Genomic DNA, 21,569 nt, shown 5'->3' with positions numbered 1-21,569 from the left:
ACCCTTGAGGGAGTAGAGCATGAACAGGGCAAAGCCTTCTCTGTCTTCACAAGCAGCAATGAACCTATCTGTGTTTTTCTAACCCTATGGCAGGATGAGGACTTTCAGGGATGAGGGAGTCTCTACCAATTACTCCTAGTGTTTCTAACCTCATAGTGCACAAAATCTGGTTACATCTGAACAGAACAGAAGGATCTGTAAGTCACAGGTTACATTTAAAGTCAGTTTTAGAGGATGGTGCCTAGTAAGCAAGTGCAAGGCTGCAAGGCTTTGAGTTCAAATCCCACTACTGCCAAAAAAGTTAGTTCTAGCTAATTATACTGAGATATACTATTTTGAGGGAAAAAAGATAGTATATTTTAGAATTATTCAAAGGAACCACTACAGAAGCTAAAAGTGACTCTGATTACTACGCTGTACTAGCCAATACACTGGGGATAGGTAGGACACTAGCCTCAGGGATGCTGACAGAAAAAAATACGGCAATCACTTTAACAACCTAGGACAGTTAAGCTATTTCAAACAAGAAGTTACTAGAAAATAACCATGACATTGAGGTGCTCTGGCTTCTTTGGATTCCTAGGACCAGGGCCAAAATCCTAGTCTGAGATGCCTATACCCGTCCGTGTGTGTGTGTGTGTGTGTGTGTGTGTGTGTGTGTGTGTGTGTGTGTGTGTGTGTGTGTGTGTGTGTGTGTGTGTGTGTGTGTGTGTGTGTGTGTGTGTGTGTGTGTGTGTGTGTGTGTGTGTGTGTGTGTGTGTGTGTGTGTGTGTGTGTGTGTGTGTGTGTGTGTGTGACAGATAGATCGACCTCATTACGAGCGACACAGAGCAGCTGGCAGCAGAATTTGGTCATTTCACATGAACCAGTTCAGCCTTACACGGATCTACCGTTTTTCAATTTTGTGTTTTTCTTCATCCACTTGCATTTTAATTTCACTTGGGACTGGCTCAAGATTTTTACAGGATAAGCTGCTTTTCCAAAGGAACACAAGTATGGAATTAAGCTCTCATTTGCTTTACAGATCCAGTGCTTTCATTTAAAGGACTTAGCAATATGAAAAGTTGTTTAGACTATACTTTGGCTTTAAGTGGGGGGAAAAAAGTTATCGCTGCAATTGTATAAATCACTTCAAATTCTGTTTGATTTGGGCTTTAAAGAGTGTGCGTAGTTTTTTGTGTTTTTCCCCCCAAATATCCTTAAGAGAGTTCAGTTCACTTTTCACTCTACATAAATCATCAGATATTTCAAAGCTTCCTTGAGATGCAGATAAACATACACATGTGAAAAGAATGATTGGACCATGGCTAAGTCAGGGATCTGAAGCTAATGTACACAGACAGAGAGAGGGGCTAACCTGACGCTTTCGCTTTTAATTCTTAAATATATATACACTAAAGAGGAAATGGGCCAAAGGTGCCAGAGTGAACTTCTCTTAACATAGGAACAGCCAGAAATGTCATGGAAGGCCATTAGGAAGACACCCATCTGACACAAGAGAGCTGGCTGGGTGTTATTGTGGAGCCCTCTGGTAACCTGGCAAGCCACGTCCTTGAGGAGCACGCTGACAGCCCCAGGGAGACTCCTGTTTATCTAGGAACCTGTTCTTACTGCTCCCACCGATCATCCAGGCAACTGCTGCAATTCTTTGCACATACATTTATGATTCCCAACCTCACTCCAGTTCCATGGCACTTACTAACTAGCACCAATAATGGACCCAACACCTTTACTTACTATGTGCATGCTGGGTTCAGCATAATTTGGTCCTTCTACAGCTCTATGGGTTGGATATCACCAATGACTCAGTTTGACCACTAGATCCCAGAGCTTCCTCTCCCCCTTCAACTTACTGCTGGGTCTTCCATTATCTAATACCCTGTCACCACCAGAGTGTTTATACACCCACTGGTTGGGAACTGATGGTTGGAAAGTCAGTCCTGAAAACCACTGAAAATACTATTTGCCAATCACTAAAGTAAACAAAAGTGCTTAAATACACCAGAAGTGCTAGCCTTGAGCAACAAAGCTCAGAGGCAGCACTCAGGCCCTAAATTCAAGGGCAGAAATGGTGTGTACATGTGCACACTTGTGCTCACACTCTCTCACAATTCACAAGACCATTATTCAAAAGAGCCATTCTGGAGGTGGTTCAAATGTTTCTCCATATTACAGCCAATAAAACAGTATACTAGAAATGGAGTGCTTTATCCATGAAATATGCCAAGACACGAACAGATCTCACAGGCATGTTTTATGAAAGCAGATAAGTACAAAACACTTATCTATACTATATGGGCACACTTGAAGTCCAAAACCTTATGAAGAAAGTATATTGACTGAGAGGCGTGCAGAGGTCCCTGAGCTTCTAGAAAGCTAGACCTTTATCTGGATGGTAGCTGGACAGGAAAATACATTTCCCAATATTCATATGACTAGACATAGTATTTGTGTACTTTCTGTTAAGCTAGAATGAAAAGCTAGAATCTGGGTACTGGTAGCTCACACTGTTTTAGTTTAGTTTAGTTTTGTTTTGGTCATGCAGGCTGAACTCTGGGCCTGGGCTCTGTCCCTCAGCTCTACAGCTCAAGGCTAGAGTCCTACCAGGTGAGCCACAGCACCACCTTTGGCTTTTTCTACTTATGTGGTGCTGAGGAATAGAACCCAGGGCCTCATGTATGGAGAAGCAAGCACTCTACCACTGAGCCAACTTCCCAATCCAGTACCTCACACCTTTAATCCTGGTTACTAAAGAGGCTGAGGCCTAATGATTGAGGTTTGAAGCTAGCCCAGGCAGAAAAGTCAGTGAGACTCCAATTAACCACTAGAAAGCCAGAAACAGAGCTGCAACTCAAGTGGTAGAACATCAATGATTGAGTGGAAAAAGCTAAGCAACAGCAACCAGACTATAAATTGAAGCCCCGATATACGCATATTTGTGTGTATGCACACGCATGAACACACACACACGGAAAAAAACTTCAATCAATATTTATTAGAAAAAATTCCAGTAGGTATTTACTGGGTACTTCCCATGACAAGTTAACTGTCTGGGACTCTGAAAAGCCAATAAGCAAATCAGAAACGGGCCTTGCTTTTCTGTAAATCTCCATCCACTGCAAAGGAGCAATATGACAGAGAAACCCAGAGCTGAGGGATAGAATGGCCAGGTCTGGAGAAGTGACATTTCAAACAGAGGCAAAGAGAGCAAGAAGGGACAGCAGGATGAGACTGGAGTGCGCATGGAGCAAGCAGAATAGACAAAAGGAGGTCTTTGGCATTTAGCTTGAGAGCTGTGGACCACAGAAAGGCTACAGGGGAGGGCATCCTATCTGTACTCAGAAAAGGCCTCGCTGGTGATTGTGTGGCTGTGCTCTCTGGGAGGACCATCCCTAACAGTGTAGAGGAAGGCAGAAATTGCAACATGGGGGGAAGGTAATGAGAGACACGGGCTTCATGTCATCTCTAAATTGGTGTCTGCCAGCAAATGGCAACTCAGGCAGGTTGCTCTCTAGAAAAGGATGGAGGATTAGGAGAGACTGTACAGTGTACACCTTTAACACTGTTTAAGTTCTTGATCATGTGCACATATTACTCACTCAAAATCAACTAAATTTAAGACACTCTTGAGACCATAAGAGGATATTCTTAGGAAAGGAACACAAAGCTTCAATGTCTATGGACCTATGATCATACAAAGTATTCTTTGTTAAAATGAACTTCAGGAAATGGAAACAAGAGGTTTTTTTCTTTGTGCTGTTTTGTTTTCTTTTCTTTTTGTCTTGTTTGTTCATTTATTTGTCTTGGGAAGGCTAAAAAGGGGGCACAGAAATGGATAATGTATGCAGCAGTGGTACTCATTTGACACTATGTTGAAAATGAACTATACAACTTGTGGATGGTGATGTGAGAGAAAAACTGGGAGAGAATGAGGGAAGGGATGACACTGTCCAAAAAGAAATGTACTCATTATTTGACTTATGTAACTGTAACCCTCCTATACATCACTTTTATTAAAAAAAAAAAAAAAAAGAATACTCAACCCCCACACCCCCCCCCCAAAATTAAGACACTCGACTGGAACCTTCCCTGGAATGCTAATGTTGCCCTGAGGAAGATCCTGCTGGTGACACAAGAAGCCTCTGACATCCATCACTCTACTAGTAACAGGCCCTTGTGTCCTGCTCACATTCTTATGGGTGAGAATATGATCCAACTTAAGGACAATCTCCAAAGAAAAGGTTTCTGGAAATGTAAACAGCCTGAATCTAAAAGATGCTGGCATCATTTTAAAATACAATGATTACCTGGTAATGAAAGAGCTTTTTTTTTTTTAATGCCAGTACTAAGACTTGAACTCAGGACCTGGGTACTCTCCCTTAGTTTTTACACTCAAGGCAGGTATTTACTACTTGAGTCATACTTCCACTTCTGGCTTTTAGATGGTTAACTGGAAATGAGTTTCACAGACTTTTCTGCCCAGGTTGGCTTCAAATTGTGCTCTTCAGATCTCAGCTTTCTAAATTGCTGGGAAAGGACTTTTAATATTCTGAATTTTTAGCTAATTATATGTAGTCCATGTCAAGTTTCAGAGCAAAAAAAAAATAGTGCAAAGAAAGATAAAATGAAAGCTGATGACATGGTTCAAAAGACTGTATTAAAAAAAAAAAACCTGGGCAGTCACATACTTTCCTCATGTTTTAAATTGATGAAATGTAGAGTTGCAGCTGTCCCATAAATGGAAACCATAGAAATTTTTAGAAAGTGAGTCAATTGTGAGATTAAAGTTTCAATTTATAACACTTCTGTGTTTTAGTTACAAAGTCATAAATAAATCTAGCATGACAGGAAGAAGGTAAATATTTTCTCTGTTGTTTATGCAGCCAGAGAGGAAAGGAATTCAAGATGCAATTAACCACTTAGGTGTTTCTAGATAGGCACCAGATGGTCTTTTTATTTAAGATTAAAAAAAATAAAGATTGTTCTCTTTAATCTAGCATTTGCTTAGCAACATCAAATACTCCAAGTTAGCTCACCCCAGGTGGCACCAGGCCCTCCTGGAGGAGATTTTCCATTCATAGGAGAGCTGGGGAACAGGAAAGGAGGGCATAGAACTCCAGGGCACAGAACTACTTGGGGGAGGAGGTGATGGAGGAGGGCTAAGCATATTTACCCAATAGTTAAACTGAGCTCTCTGGAAAGGGAAGAGTGACCTTTAACTATTGTGGCATTTGTCCTGTTATTCAAAAGACTATGCATTCTTCTGTACAATAAAGAGGCCTATGTTTCTAAAATCAGAATTGGAACAAGATCCGGCAAAAGCTGAAAGACTGCCTGTGTGATCTGAATTTCTCTTTATCAGCCTCACTTCAAATCATTCCTAGTTTCATCAATTATTCTAGAATTTACGATTTAAAAATGAGATGTTTATTTCTATATCAGATCAATAGGTAATGCAATTTCATATTAATAACTGAACTAAAAACATGAAATTGGGGAGGGGGGATCTGGAGATAAGGCTCAGTGGTAGAGATCTAGCCTAGCATGTATGAGGCCTGAGGTTGGATCTCTGGCACTACATACATACATAAATATATACACATACAAAGATACACACATATATGTACACAGTGAGATTGCCTATGAAAAGGCTTATGCATTTAGAATTAAACTACAAAATTTTTAATATGCTTGAATGTACAGTATCATGTTCTGCTCTTTTCTATTATTTTGATATTACATTGGAGTGGCTTGAAGCATGGTTTATAGAACATTTTTTTTGAATGTGTGTTGAGTTCCCAAATAGCACACCTATAAATAAATGCATTATTTTCATATATTTCTTTCTCTCTAAATACATATTATATATAGGTATAGTAAGGTTCCCATGTATATGTATAAACACACACACAAACACATACACACACACCAAAAAAAGCTCTTTAAAACTGACCAGAAATAGAATAGGAAACAAACTAATAACAAGCATGGTGGGGCATACCTGCAACTCCAACATTCAAGAGTCTGAGGCAGGAGGATCAGCAGTTCAACCCTCAGTCACAGAGTAAGATTCTACCTCAAAAATAAACTCTGATGATGATAACTTAAAAATTTAATATCCAACTTGTGTTTAACCATATCATTGTCTTATGGTGAGTACTTTTTTCTTCTTAGACTATTAAAAAGTAACACAAAGCTGAGTGCCAGTGGTTCATGCCTGTAATCCTAGCTACTCAGGAGACTGAGATATGAAGATCATGGTTTGAAGCCAGCATAGGCAGAAAAGTCCATGAGACTCATCTCCAATTAATTACCAAAGGGCTGGAACTAGAGCTGTGGCTCAAGGTAGAGCACTAGCCTTGAGCAAAAAAGCTCAGGGTCACCACCCAGGCCCTGAGTTCAAGTCCCAGGATGGGCACAATAAAAAGAAAGAAAGAAACAAAAAGCTAAATTAAAAACAATTATACAACTCTACACAGCCTTTCTCTGCCCCCAATCACTATGCTGAGTTCCTCTCCCACCCCACCTGTCTTTGTGGTTAGGAGTGTAGTCTGAAAGGACATTCAGGATGCACAGACCTCAAAAAGAACTGGCTTTTCCAGTGGTTGTACTCTACCTCCCAAGTGGCTGATGACAGGTTCTTTCCTTTGCATGTAGAACCATGGCCACAGCAACAGTAGCTTAGAAAACTGCCCTACAGAATTGAGCAGTTTCCACATGGGAAGCCCTTGAATTACACAAAAGCTAGGGGAGGAGTACATCTCTGAATGTGCTGTTTGGGAACTCAGAGCACATGTTCTATAAACTACGCTTCAAGCCACCATGATCTTAAAATAATAGAAAAGAGCAGAGTATAATATCGCTGCGAAGCAGAAAAGAAAAAGAAAATGTCTTAAATTTTGTTTTCCCCTTTTCCTTGTCATTATCTACAGGTTATTACTTATTTATTTACTATCATTTTATAATTATTAAGTAGTTGTACAAAGGGGAAACAATTCTGTAAGTCAGGTTCTGAGTGCAATGCTTCTTGGTTACTGTCTGTCACCCCTTCTTTCGTTTTCCTCCACTTTCCCCTTCCCATGCTACCCTCAAGTGATACAGTTCATTTTTTACATAATGCACAGTGAACACAATCACTGAATTTGCTTACCCTTCTTCCCCCCATTCCTGTGCCTGCCTTTTCCTAACCCCCAAAACATGTTTTCATTTTCTGGTATTCCTAAGTATACCCTCCTTTAGTCAGTTTGTGTGTAAATGCACTGAGCTCTGTATATGTTATTATGCCAGATGCATTTTAGATCTAGCTTCTACATATGAGAGAAAATATGCACTGTTTGTCTCTCTGAGCCTGAGTGACTTCACTGAACATGACTTCTTCTAGGTTCAGAACAAATGGACTTAGAACATTTTTTTTTCTGATTTTTTTTTAAATTTTATTTTATTTTATTTGAGAACATACTGTACAGAGGGGCTATAATTACATGGGCAGGATAATGCATACATTTCTTACCAAGCATTGCAGCCTCCTCCTTTGTTTACCCTTCACCTCCCTTCCCAGCCTCCCCCCTCCCCCCACCCAATTATACCCCCCTCCCCCCCCACACCGACATTGTAAAGCTGGTTTTAACATGACATTTTGTACTTCTCATTGTTGCGACAGGTCCACCTGAATCCTTAAATGACTTGTTTGTCCCCATCTCCTCCACATGTTATACTGACATCAAATATAGTGAAAGCGGGGGTTACACTGTGGGGGAGGGATTTTTTTCTGATTTTTGAGCAATGATTATTTTGATGAGATCACCCACGCTGCCTGGGCCACTGGGAGCCCTTTGATAGACATCTGTGGACCCCTGGTGCTGTTTCCCAGGTTCTCCTTGTCCGAATGTGTAAACTCGCCCTGCTAAGTGATATCCAGTCCACAGCTTGTCTTCTCTTTCTAGGAGGAAACTCCCACATTTTGAGTTCTTGCCTTGACCTGTGTTCTGGGCTTCATCTTTACACCCACAAAGCAGCTACACCTGCTGGATTCCAGGCTTTACAAATGGCTGCCCCAAGGCCAAGAGATGGCCTCATTGGAGCAGTTGTGGTGTTCTCCCTTTGCTTTGAGTACCCTCTCTGGAAATTCAGAGCACCAAACATCAGATCTGTCTGATCTACCTGAACCTCCACCCTCTCTCCTATTCTGACCAGCCATCCTTTTCCTTTGTTCAATATCCCAGTACCACAGGATGCTATGCCCTGAGGTGCCAAGGTTCCCTGATGCTTACTGATGTTGACAACAAGCTGGTATGGTCACTGCAGACAGGGAGAACAAGCCTGCAGGCTTTGACTTCATACACAAAGGACACCTCTTATCATACGTGGTTTGACTAAGGAGGGTCCCTCTGGAAATTAACAATTGGGGTTGTCAAATATACTCTGTACTGGCTGCCTTATAAAACAGAATGTTTAAATGTTCTCGGCTTTCTACTCCAGTCCATCTGCTCACAGCCCAGAGCAATTAGATGGATTCAAAAAATATTCTGCTTAAAATGGCATGTTTGAGGGGGCAGTAGATGTAATGACACATCAGCCAATACACATGTATCCCTGATGGCTAATTGGAAATAAGAGTCTCGGACTTCCCTGCCCGGGCTGGCTGTGAACAGGATCATCAGATCTCAGCCTCTAGAGTAGCTAGCATTATAAGTGTGAGCCCCAGCATCCAGCAAAGCTATTTTTTTTTTGGCCAGTCCTGGGGCTTGAACTCAGGGCCTGGCACTGTCCCTGAGCTTCTTTTTTACTCAAGGCTAGCACTCTACCACTTGAGCAACACTTGAGCAATAGTACCACTTCTGGCTTTTCTGTTTATGTGGTACTGAGGAATCAAAACCAGGGCTTAATACATGCTAGGTGAGCACTCAACCACTGAGCCACATGCCCAGCCCAGCAAAGCTATTTTTTAATGTAACAACAAGGTATGCTACACAGAAGATGATACCTAATGTGAAACATGTCCAATATATATTGCTATGTGTTAAGATTTGGTAGAAATCAGTCTGTAGCAGCAGCCTGGGTAATGAAAGGCACATGTTGAAGTGGTAAAGCATCAGGTGCATCTGCTTGCTTCCCTAGGTGGCCCACAGCCCCAGAAAGATAAGCGGGCAGGCAGTGTTCAGCTTATAGAGACCACCGCCCAATCTCAGGCACACCAGGACAATGAGGTGCTTTCTTGAACCAGTACTAACACCATGTCTCTAACAGGACAGCTGTTGAATACAGAGATACAACCTAAAAGGAGTGTATACTACTCACAAGAAATCTCTCTTCTGCTTTTTTTTCTTGCTGGTGTTTGTTCGGACAAGCACAATGTCTAAATACCAACCTATTTTCAGTCACTGCTTTTCTGAAATAACTCTTTCCCTTTCATCCTGAGCAACTTCTGAGCCACCGCAATGGTGAACATTAAGTTAGAAACTGGGAGAAGACAATTCCCACAGACATATTATTATGATATTTTCATGGAAAGGCTTACGTGCTCAAACTCTCATCTGTGTGCATTACTGTTTTCAGTCTGGGGTCAGGAAAGGACAGAAAGTGTCACCCTGACCAATTTATGCGGAGGAGGAAAGGGATAGTGGGAGAACACCGAAGAAGGGAGTAATAATGCTCATCAAGAAATGTACTCATTACCTTACTCATGTAACTCCATATAGCATCTTTATAATAAAATAAAATTTTAAAAAAGATTTATGCAGAGAACATGGCTGCCCAAGTAGAGCTAAGCAGGAGACACCCTTCCCCCGCAAAACATAGACAGCACCAACCTCTTCAGAAACAAGTCCAACCAGCAGCAGGTGTTCACCTCTTGTACTCCGCCAACACCCATTAGGATGAGAGAGAGGGTCGGCAGATAATGGCAGACTGCCTTCCCCAGCAGCTGTGCCAACCTGCACTCCATGCAGAGGGGAAGAGGCTGGAGACTCTCAGCCTTACCAATGTCTGTTCCTTTCAACTGGCTCATGCTGGGCCAAATTGGTGACAGAATGCTGAAGTTCTGAGTTCAAATCCCAGTGTCCTCCTCCACCCTCCCACCTGCTCCCCCCACCTTAAAAAATACTAACTCCAATTGCCTTTATGTTGTTGTGTCTTTTGTGCCCATACTGGAACTTGAACTCAGGGCCTCATGCTATCACTTGGCTGGTGGTCCAGTACCTGAGCCACATCTCTACTTCTGGATTTTTGCTGGTTAACTGGAGATAAAGTTCTCTTAGATATATCTACCCTGGCTGACTTCAAACCATAAGCCTCAGATTTCAGCCACCTGAGTAGCTAAGATTATAGATGTGAGCCACCAGTGCCCATCCATCCAATGACCTTCTGAACACCCACTTTCCTAGGAATCATGAAAGAAACTGTGGAAGGAAGGCTGGTACATTAAATGAGCCAAGTAATGTGGATGAATTGCAAATCTTCCACATGGAAGGTGATTCTAGCCTGCAGAAACACTAGCGGAGCTGTTCAATGGCACCCCACAGGACTGAATGTGAGACTTACAGTGTGGGGAACGTAGGGGAGGCCGTAAAATCGCTCCTGTGTGTCTTTAAGAATGTCTGTGGTTGACTTCCTCAGGGGGTGCCTGCCATGGTAGATTTGATCCAGCGTGGCATAGAAGACCTACACAGATGAAAACATCTATTTAGCATTAGTAGTCCATTCTTATAGGTAACACTGGTCCACCAAAGATGTACTAGGCATACCAGAATGACAATTACAAATGACAGCTGAAAACACTCACAAATATAAATGTATCTGATATATTTACATAATACCAAGATACTGAAGATCAATACCAAGATATTGAATCTTATAATAAGGTTCTCTTTATGTATAATATAGCAAGTTAAGTTTGTGACCCCAAAACTAGAATTTTTGCCAAAATTAAATAGTCAGAAATATATAAAAAAAAAAAGAGAGAAAGTTCTAAGTTGAAATCCTCTGGATAAACATATAGTTTTTGGTTTCTTCCTAGAATCCTGAGAGATGTGAGATGGTTAGAATGCATGAAAGAACCTACCTAGTGTTTGGGAAAGGGAGAAAGGAACAGCAGTATAGCATCTGGTAAGTACAGATGTTACCAAGAATTCCAGGTGGCTGTTGGAAAGTTGGAAGCATGGACCCCCAAACCTGTGTCTCCAACTACAAAGGAAACAGCTGCCATATGGGGTGAGGGACCTGCAGGGAAGGACCAGCTACCTCTAGACAAACGAGAGGCCAATGAAACCTAACAGGAGAATAAAGGGTCAAAGAAAGTTTGAACATGAATCTGCGGCCTACACAGTACTGAGAACTAAGTTTTGCACAGGATACCTTGAGGAAAGATAATACGCTTTTTTTCTCCTCAAAATTTGAATTGTATTACTGATACAGGGTGGAATTTACCTGACAGAACAAACAACATGCCTTATTTAAAGCAAAAATTGGAAAAAAAAAAAAAAAAAAAAAAGGACGTGCAATTATGCCCTGATATGTATCTTTCTACTTCGGAAATGGAATTTGCAGAGAATGTGCAGCTGTTGACTTGAAAGACTAAGGATTAGTTTGGATAAAAGAAAAAATTTAAATGAACTATAGCTTCTGGCTTCACATAGATATAAAATTATGGCTCTAAATTAGAGAGCCAAGTTTAAACTTTTCCTCGAAAAAGACAGACATGTCCCTAAACATAAATAGTGTGTTCTTCTAAGTGGTAATCTAAATATGTAGCTAAATACATATTTCTTCCAATTCTATGTTGTATAATGAGTAACAATGCCTAAAGATAAATGGAAAAGCTGAAGTTGCTCATCTGCATTTTACCTATACTCTACCACTGTAAAGTATTAGGAATTGGAACTCATCATTCCAATCTGAACTATACAATCTAGCAACAAGTCAGAATTAAAGAGCTTCAATTTTAAAAATGATAAAAAAAAAAAACCAGCATGATTTCTTTTAATACAAGGAGAAAGAAAAGTAATGTGCATATAATTTGTTTATCTGCTGATAAGTCAAACAATTCTCAAGCCACCAATATAGTTTCCCATCCAGTGGGTTATGCATTTCTAAGACCAATACAGAGCCAGTTTTTAAAACAATGCATGGTAAAATGCCACGTCACAATTCCTAAAATGCCTTTCTACCTCTTAGGAAAGCTGAGGCAACCCACTTCCTTTCCAGCCTTGTTAATCTCCACAGTATAGCCCCAGTGGGATGGCAGGACACAAGCCCTATCCTGGCATAAGACCTGCACTCTTTGGCTTACTCATTTAAGAGGGTAAGAGGGAAAAAAAGTCTTCTCATTTTAAAAGGAAATCAGTAGAACAACGTCAAAGAGAAAGTCTCAACATAAACTCCTACAAGGAGGTCGTTCTACTACTAATAACAGTAAAACAGGACCTTTGCACTGAGTATGATAGCTGTAATCCTAGCCCTCAGGAGACAGACAGGAAAGACCTGAATTCAAGGCCAGCCCAGGTCATATATTGAGACACTGAATTCTCAAGGAACCAAAAAAAGTAAAAAATATCTTTGGCACCATTGGCTCACGCCTATAATCCTAGTTACTAAAGGAGGCTGAGATCTGAGGACCACAGTTCAAAGCCAGCCAGAGCAGAAAAGTCTGTGAGACTCTTATCTCCAATTAACTATCAGAAAACCAGAAGTGGCGCTGTGGCTCAAGTGGTAGAGCACTTACCTTGAGCTGAAGAGTGCAGGGTCAGCGCCCAAGCCCAGAGTTCAAGACCCACAAACAACCAAAACAAAAAACAAAAAACCCAAAAAAACCCCCAAGATCTTTGGCAAGTAATGCTCATTTTAAAGGCTATTCTATTGAATTGATCAATTTACAAATCAATTATAAATTATGGTTTTGTCCATACAGTGGATTTTCCACCATCTGAGCCCCCACATCTGGGGGCTCTTGGATTTGTCTGACCAGACTGGTTTCAAACTGTCATCCTCTTATCTCAGCCCCCTGAGCAGCTAGGATTAAGGAATGGGCCACAGGTACCTGATTTTTGCTATGTTCTTTGAAGTCAGATGCAAGATGTTTCAGCAGCACAATTACAGTCACAAATGAGCAGCCTTGGCAAGGCTTTAGGTGGGATGATGAAGGAAACCCAAGCCTGGAGGAGAGCACATACCTGAAGTTGCATTTCTGCAGCAGCACACACCTTCTTGGACTCACAGAGACGGGACACCATGTGCTTTGGCAGTGGCTTCATAAAACATAAGGACACAGATGTGAGTAAGCTAAGCCTGCTGGTAAGCCAGGCACTAGTACACTGTGAATCAGGAGATTTAAAAATAACATCACATGGAGAAAATGAGTAACAAAATCTGCTTAGACTTTACAAATAATAATTACTTTCAAATATTTCACTTAACAAGACAACATGGATTTAGTTTTAACTGCATTTAGTTTTAACAGGTGCTAACTATCCAGGCAGAATATGCAGATGAGAGGGGGAAAAAATCAGGCTTTCAGGACACAAGGGGCTGGCACTGATCTTTAACCTTTATTTAAAACCCCAAAGCAGACACTTTGCCTGTCCCTTTGTTCCAGGGAATGTTGGATCAAGTGCGCTCTTAACTTATAAACCCACAATAAGGGATGATAAGACTAAGAGATTAAAATGTCAAGAACTGAAGGGTAATCCAGGTGGATTTTAAAGCTCAGTTGGAATGAAGTTATGTGCTCCCTGTGTAATTTAAATTCCAGGCTGCCTGAATGTTTTTATTTCTTTTAAATATTCCATAAAACTTGCTTTAAAAACAAAACAAAACAAAAAGAACTGACTTGATGACCTGACTGTTGGCATGCTAACAAACTGTGGGATCTTAATTTTCCAACCTGAAAGAGCTATAGCGCTTGGCTGGACATGACTCAACGTCTCTGCTGATGTAAGGCTTTCGCTATTTGACTAATAATTAGGCCAAATCCTACAATATACACACCCTCATGGAAATAACCTAATAATGGAGGTGAAGATACTTTGCTTGATTTTTTTTTTGTTTGGTCAGTTGTGGGGCTTGAACTCTGGGCCTGGCCTCTGTCCCTGAGCTCTTTAGCTCAAGGCTAGTGCTCAACCACTTGAGCCACAGAGCCACTTCTGGCCTTTTCAGTTAGGTGGAGCTGAGGAATTGAACCCAGGGCCTCATGCATGTAAGGCAAGCACTCTACCACTGAGCCACCTTCCCACCCCACTGTGCTTGATCTTTAAGGATCATTACTATTGATATTTACAACTCTACTTACAATCTAAGTTACTCTAAAAGGCCTTAAAGAGAAACACATTTACAAGAGACACTGGTAATGACTGGATCATCAACTTGTATATATTATGGCCCATGGTTAAGAATATGGGCTCACATTCTAGCAGTCATTATTTGTACATCCCTGGGGCCCAGAACAGGGCTTCTGGACCTCTGTGAGAATTTGCTGAAGATTCTTGAAAAAACACAAGAATTGTTGTAAATGAGTTGGGGGTGGGGGGGCGCTTGTGTCTATGTGTGTGTGCACACTGGTATTGGAGCTTGAACCCAGGGCCTCTTGCTTTTGCTCAACCTTTTCCCTCAAGAGGCTAGTGCACTGCCACTTGAGCCATGCCAGTTCCAGTTTCAGCTTTTTGGTTACATGGAAATAAGAGTCTCATAGACTTACCTGCTGGGACTGGCTTCTAGCCATGATCCTCAGACCTTAGCCTCCTGAGTAGCTAGCATTACAGGAGTGTGCCATTATCCTGCCCAGCTCTGACTCACTTCTTAAGTGAAGGACTACAGTACACCAGGATTTGATGATGACTCAGACAAAGATCTGCAGCCTATTCTTTTCTCTTCACAGTTTGCCTATAAGAAAGCAAACTAGGGCTGGGTGTGATGATACATGCCTGTAATACCAGCACTTGGGAAGCTGAAGCAAGAAGCTGTTGAGTTCCAGGCTAGCTTGTACTATATAGCAAGATCTCATCTTAAAATAGATAAACAAAATAAAATGGAAGGAAGAAAAGAACAAGGGAGGGGAGGAGAGAAAAAGTGAGAAAAGGAAGAACAGGTAGGGCGGACACCCAGGAGAAAAGGTGATTTTAGCTTTGATACAGACTGATACATGTTGTACAGGGCATGGGCCTGGAGCTTTCTACAGAAAAGCATTTATCTATATGATAGAAAGAAAAGTGTCCTCAAATGGAAATGTAAAAAAAATTATATTGGTACTAAGGCTTGAACTCAGGGTCTGGACACCATCCCTAGCTTTTTGGCTCAAGGCTGGCACTCTACCACTTACTTGAGCCAAGCTCCACTTCTGGATTTTTTTTTTTTTTGATCCTGGGGCCTGAACTCGGCCTGGGCACTGTCCCTCAACTCTTCAGCTCAAGGGTAGTGCTCTACCACTTGAGCCACTACACCACTTCTGGCTTTTCATGATTATGTGGTATTGAGGAATTGAACCCCTGGCTTCATGCATGCAAGGCAAGCACTCCACCACTGAGCTACCTTCCCAGCCCACTTCTGAATTTTTTTGATGGTTAGTTGGAGGTAAGAGTCTCACAGACTTTACTGCATATATAGGCTTCAAACCATGATCCTCATATCTTAGCCTTCTGAGTAGCTAGGATTACAGGTGTGAGCCACTAACATCCACCTCAGAATTTTTTCTTATAAGTTTGATGAAGTTGCATTTGCTAACACACTGCAGCAAAATGTTCAGGCTTATTTCAACCTTCGTATTTTAACTTCTGTTAAAATTTTAACCTATGTTGACAAGATATTTAACGATATTTCATACTTCGTAAAGTTTTAACAATCTTACTTTTACAACACAAAACATGAATAACATTTTTTTCCTTCAACAAACATGAAGCCTTCTGTGAAGCCTCCCTATACTAGGCACCAGGGACAAAGTGGTGGCACAGTCAGCTGGGTACCCAAGCATTTCTCCATGTGAGCACCAACTTGAATCCTGCCTATCACGAGTGCCAGGAAGCGAGGCACTGCAGGGCAATACCAGGACCATGAAGGTTTACTGGGGAAACAAGGTAGACAAACCGTGAACAGGAACAAGAGTTACCTAGGTAAGAAGGGAAATGGAGGGAGATGAACTCAGGCAGGAGGAACGGCGGGTGCAGCGGGCATAAACCAGCAGGTTGCTATGGGCCCAGGGTGGGGAGAGCAGAAGCCAGGAAGGAGGAGAGAGGAGAGAGGAAAGGTTGTGCCTGACAAGGACAGCAGACTCAACCACCAGGCCCTACTCTCCCCCCCACCCCCCATTAGTCAGGCCCCACCTCTTGTGAAGCAGCTGGGGAGTTTGAAATACAAATGTCACCGCATATAAAGAAAAGCCCCCCTGGCTTTGTTCATTAGCCCATTTTCAGCATCCTCAGCAAAGGTCTCCGATGAGGATGGAGGAGCAAGGTTCCCACCAACCCAGGGGGAACTGGGGGACTGTGCTCTGCTCTGCCTCCATCTGCTGGGGCCTGGCAGTGGCTAGGAAGGAGCAGTGGGAAGGTGGTGAGGGAGAAATGTTTCTCTGTGGTTAAGAAATGCAAAGGTGATTTAAAGGGAAACGCTGAAGAGGAAGGACCACAGAGGGGCAAAACCTCAAGATGCAGAAGCGACCAGGAGAAAAAGGGGGACAGGGATAACTGAGAAGCAGGGAGGGGAGGCTACACAAATTACAGGAGAAAGGACAGCTTAGTTAGAAACATGGGTGGGAAGGGCCCCAACAAGGTCCCCTCTGATGGGCTCTCCCTGAGCTCAGAGAGGAAACAGGGGGTGGAGGTGGTTAACAAGATGAGATACGATCAGAGGTGGATGGTATCCTGGACAGAAGTAGAAGGATCCACAGAGAGGCACTTGCTGCAGTAAGGAGCCTGTGGTGGGGAGAGCAGGAGAGAGTGGGGAGGACAGGCAGACCAGCTGTCCCAACTCCAGCCACTGACAGGCCTTGCCAGAGGCTCAGCTCGCTTTTCTGTAGACAATACCCAGAAATGCCAGTTTTAGCCCAGAAAGCCAAATACAACACTCTCCTTCCTGTTTATTTAGAGGCCAATATCCTCAGGATTCAAACCTATACAGGAAAGGGAACATTCCAGAGCAAAGTCAGTGAAGTGAATTTTAGTCCTGTACTTTATTAGGTTTTCAACAGCACAAAAGAATGAAGAGAAAAAGAGTAGGTAAGACAAGGATAATCGAAAAAAGAAGTTTCTCAAAACTGAGGGATGGGGGGATGGGGTGGCTCAGGTACTCAGCAAGCATGAGATCCTGAATATAAACCCTACCGCCACACAAATATATGGATATAAAATGTGTTGTGCAAACAGTGAATGTCTTATGAGGAGCAGTCAGAAGTTCAGGGGTACTTTGTGGGGTTCCTATCAAAGGAGGGGCTTATGTAAGAGGACCCCAGTAAGTGAACTCATTCTTGACACATACAAAAAAAAAAGAGAGAGAGAACTTGATACCCAGATATGCAGGCAGCCACATTCCAAAGCCACCCTAACTGGAAAACGTCCAGAGACAGCAAAGTGACGATCACATTTTCTTGCTGCTGCTTTGATTTTTACTAGTTCAGACTCTAGGAGATCCTGCAAAGAGCACCTGGTCAACACCTGCAGACACTGAATCAACCCAGACATGACCCTAACCCCAAATCAGACCCAGATGATGATTCTGGTCCTTTATATGGAGAGACCAGTAGGTCACTCCTGGCAGCCCAGACCAGGTCAGAAAGTATCCAGACACTGCTCAGACTCCTCCATGCCAATCCCAGTTGCTAACTGTGTTGGACCCCCAGTGGACTGAGCTCACCCCACTGAAGACAAAACTATGTCAGGCTACAGCAGCAGCTGAAGAATCAGTCTGTGCTTTAGCTACCTTGAATGACAAGATGGCTGTGTTCATTTCATCTGAGATAAATGAACCACTGCCATGTGCCCATGTGGTCTTGTCACAGCAGCTGAGACAGACCCAGCCTCACAAGAGTCATCATCTGAACAGCCATAACATGAAAGCATAGTTCTGCATCTTGCTGTGCATCTGCCCACAGCATATTATGAAGACATCACTACGTCGGTGTCAGAAGATAAAGAGCACAGGGCGCAGTCGATGTATCTCTTGATGTGCCTCTGCCGGCAACACGTGAAGAACAACCACCTCCACTTTCAGTGGCAGCAGAAGAGCCATAACACAGGGCATTAGGAGGATTTCTTGTCCATGGCATCTGAGGCAGTCTCCTAAAGCTGTGTCAGAAGATGAAGAACCATGACAAGGTGCAGCTGATGTGAATCTGTTTATGGTACCAGACACACACTCTATTCCACCAGAGGAAGAAGAGGAAAAGCCATCCTAAGGGAAAGCACTTTGGCAGCAGCAGATGTCTCTGACCACCGCTTGTGAAGAAAATCTTCTTCTACCAGTAGCTGTTGTCTAAAGAGACAGTCCACATTACAGCTGACCTCAATCTCAAAGCTGTCCGGGTCACTTAGGACAAATGGACCTCTAATTTCTGACTGTCCTTGCTGCTCTAGAGATCTAGTAGGCTCACAGACTTTGTCTGATATCAACCCACCTTTACCTGCAGAGAGCAACTTAGCTCCAGCAGATAAATTCCAGTTTGATTGCAATTTAAGACCAAGAACCTAACTTTGGATGTGGAGGCAGACATGTAGAAACTCCTAAGCTCCACTGAGCATCAGCTCAAGCACTGAAGAGAAGTCCTTTCCCTCCCCTTTGAAGCTCTCTGCTGTTTTTTCTTTTTTCTATATGTAATTCTTACCATTGATTTTAATTAATGTTTACTGTTTATTCAAAAAATTTAAATATTTCCCTTTTAACCTTCAAACACTGTTGGTAGGAATGTAAATTAGTGCAACCATTATGGAAATCATGTGGAGCTTCCTCCAAAAACACAGACTTCCTCTATGATCTGCCATACTACTACTAGGTATGTAGCTGAAGGAAATTAAATCAACATACCAGAAAGACTACTGCATACCTATGTCAACTGCACAGTTTACAATCACCAAACAGTGGAATCAGCTGAGATAATAACAGATAAAGATGTGGAGTAAACAAATACACACAGACAGATACATAGACAGGAAGATATGTTAAACTTCAAATTGGAGAAATGTCTTCTGGCCGCTATTTATTTGCTTCTGTAAATAGCACTTTACCAATGTCATGAAAACCAATACTAAAAACAATCCAGTAAGTTCTGAAAATAGAACTATAGAATAGAACAGGCATTGTCTATTTTTGTCTCCTAAACCTAGGGCTCTTACATCTAATACAGTCAAAAAGAATGAACACTTGGAGCCATACGTAACCTTATAATAACTTCCATTACATTGAAAAGTGACCAAAGTCTGGTGTGGTTAAGGCAATCACGTTCTCACAATATAAGCAAATGCATGTTGACCAGTATCTACTTCAAGCTCCCTAATTTCCAAGCTAGAAAATTCTTCCCCTACTGATCTCTGGGTGTAGTGACAGGTAGCTTCTTAGTTTTTCTTAGAATCCATTCACTGCTGTACTACTGGCATGTGGAGAATGTGCTACAGAAGACACGTCAGGGCTTTGAGCACCCCACTCCTGACCTTAGGGCAGTAGATTCTGTTATCCAGTTCATACAGAAATCCTACTTATTCCATGGACCTTCTTAGACCTACTGGAGAACCCACACCTGTCTAAACACAAAACTCCATCACTGTAAGACTCACCATAGCAGAAAGGAAAGAAGTTTTTAAGCCAGTCTCTTAACAAGTGTCCTTAATAATATTTCTTAAAATAACAAAGACCTTGTTACTTTAAAATATACTATTGAATGAAACAGATTTTTATTTTTTTTTCAGTTCCTTCAGTTTCAGAGAAGAAAAGGAAAAGGTTTAAACATGTATTTCCTCTACAGCTTAAAAAGTCTCAAACTGAGGACTGGTAAGGTGGCTCAGTGGCAGAGTGCTTGCCTTGCATGCATGAAGCCCTGGGTTCGATTCCTCAGCACCACATAAGCAGAAAAAGCTGGAAGTGGCACTGTGGCTCAAGTGGTAGAGTGCTAGCCTTGAGCTGAAGAGCTGAGGGACAGCACCAGGCCCAGAGGTCAGGCCCCACAACCGACAAAAAAGTCTCAAACTGAATTCAGGGAAGCTCAGTCCCACTGCTCTGAATGTAGATCTAGATCTAGATCTCCTATCCAGAATTCCATAGTCCAGAAAGGACTAAAGACCTGAAGGCTTTGCACAAATTTGACACAAATTTGATAGTAAAATGATCTAGATAAATATGAGGGTTGTAAGGTACATCTTAAAACATTTATCTCACTGCATTAGTTAAAGGGTACTTGTCAGAACCCACTTTATAAATTCAAAATCAACAGCATTACAATGATTTTAATTTCTAACACGTAGAAAATCCAAACAGCAAATCTCCATGTTTTAGGCCAAGAACTACAAATATCTGTCTGAAATGGTAAAAATTTCCACTTCCTACTTAAAAAGAAAGGAAATAGACAATGAAAATTGTCAAAGCATTTGGTGGGTGTCTATCTCTTTTTGGAGGTCCTCAACTGTCATTAAGAACCTGGAGCTTGTAGGTAATTATGTATGACAAATGTCTTCTATACTTTTTAGTTGTGTATCTACAGTACCCAGGTAAGCCCACTGCCTGGCCCTTGCTGGTGCAAGCTGCTCGTATTTCCTGCTAGTGTCCTGCCATGAGGTAGAAGGTACAGCAGTAAAATCAGGCCTAGTGCCTAGCTTGTTGGAAGAGTTGCTAAACAAAAACCAAAACCCAAAATAAAAACATAGCCAGGTGTTGGTGGCTCATGCCTATAATCCAAGCTACTTTGGAGGCTGAGATCTGAATATCATGGTTCAAGGCCAGTCTGGACAGGATAAGTCCATGAGTCTTATCTGAGCATTCAGAAATTGGGGGCGGGGGGTTAAAATATTTGTTTTCAGGCCCAAAAGTTATGAGTGCTTTCTTTTCATTTGCATCCTTAGCTCCAAAACACTAGTCCACTTCCCCAGAATTCAGGGGAAAATATTTGATCTGCGATTGTGGACAGCCAGAGGGGCAGGGACTACCCTAGATATTAAAATGAACACAGGAGTCATTTGTGACAGAAAAAGCTGTCCATTTCTCTTTGTTGGCTCGTCTGTCCTTTTGGGAACTTGGGGGGATTAAAATATTTGTTTTAAGGCCCCCAAGTTCTGAGTGCTCTATCTTGACGTTTGCATCCTGAGCTCCAAACAATCGTCAGCTCTCCCAGAATTTGGAAGAAAAAAATCAGACCTGTGGCTGGGGCCAAAAGACTCCCAGAGTTACTGGTGACATAGGGAGCCTACTGGTGAGGCCGGCTGGTAAGAGCTTGGGCAGGAAGGAGCCTGGGGCTGTGAGCTAGGGGTGTAGTGTGTCCTCACTGGGCTCCTCTGCCCTGCTCCAGAAACCCCCACGGTGCTACTCAGCCAGCACCAACCACTCTTCCCCTGAAAAGCAACAAGTACTGCCAATGCTAACCTACATTGCAAATGTTCTCGATTTACAGCAGA

General features: G+C 42.2%; 1 protein-coding gene across 2 annotated transcripts in view; it reads right to left on the bottom strand.

Annotated features, from left to right (window-relative positions):
• Mipep (mitochondrial intermediate peptidase) overlaps nt 1–21,569 on the bottom strand; it is a 111,928-nt gene that overhangs the window by 38,449 nt on the left and 51,910 nt on the right. For both annotated transcript variants that reach the window (XM_070003107.1, XM_070003108.1), the window contains 2 exons: nt 13,167–13,241; nt 10,540–10,659 (listed from right to left, as the gene is read on the bottom strand). In XM_070003107.1, the coding sequence (XP_069859208.1) occupies nt 10,540–10,659; nt 13,167–13,241 (195 nt within the window). The remainder of the gene's footprint in view (nt 1–10,539; nt 10,660–13,166; nt 13,242–21,569) is intronic.

Source organism: Dipodomys merriami, unplaced genomic scaffold (genome assembly GCF_024711535.1).
Source record: "Dipodomys merriami isolate MVZ:Mamm:240054 unplaced genomic scaffold, mDipMer1.0.p SCAF_6, whole genome shotgun sequence".
Classification (NCBI taxonomy): Eukaryota; Metazoa; Chordata; class Mammalia; order Rodentia; family Heteromyidae; genus Dipodomys; species Dipodomys merriami.
The sequence above is the reverse complement of the archived record's forward strand: the minus strand, read 5'-3'. Positions and strand labels throughout refer to the sequence as shown.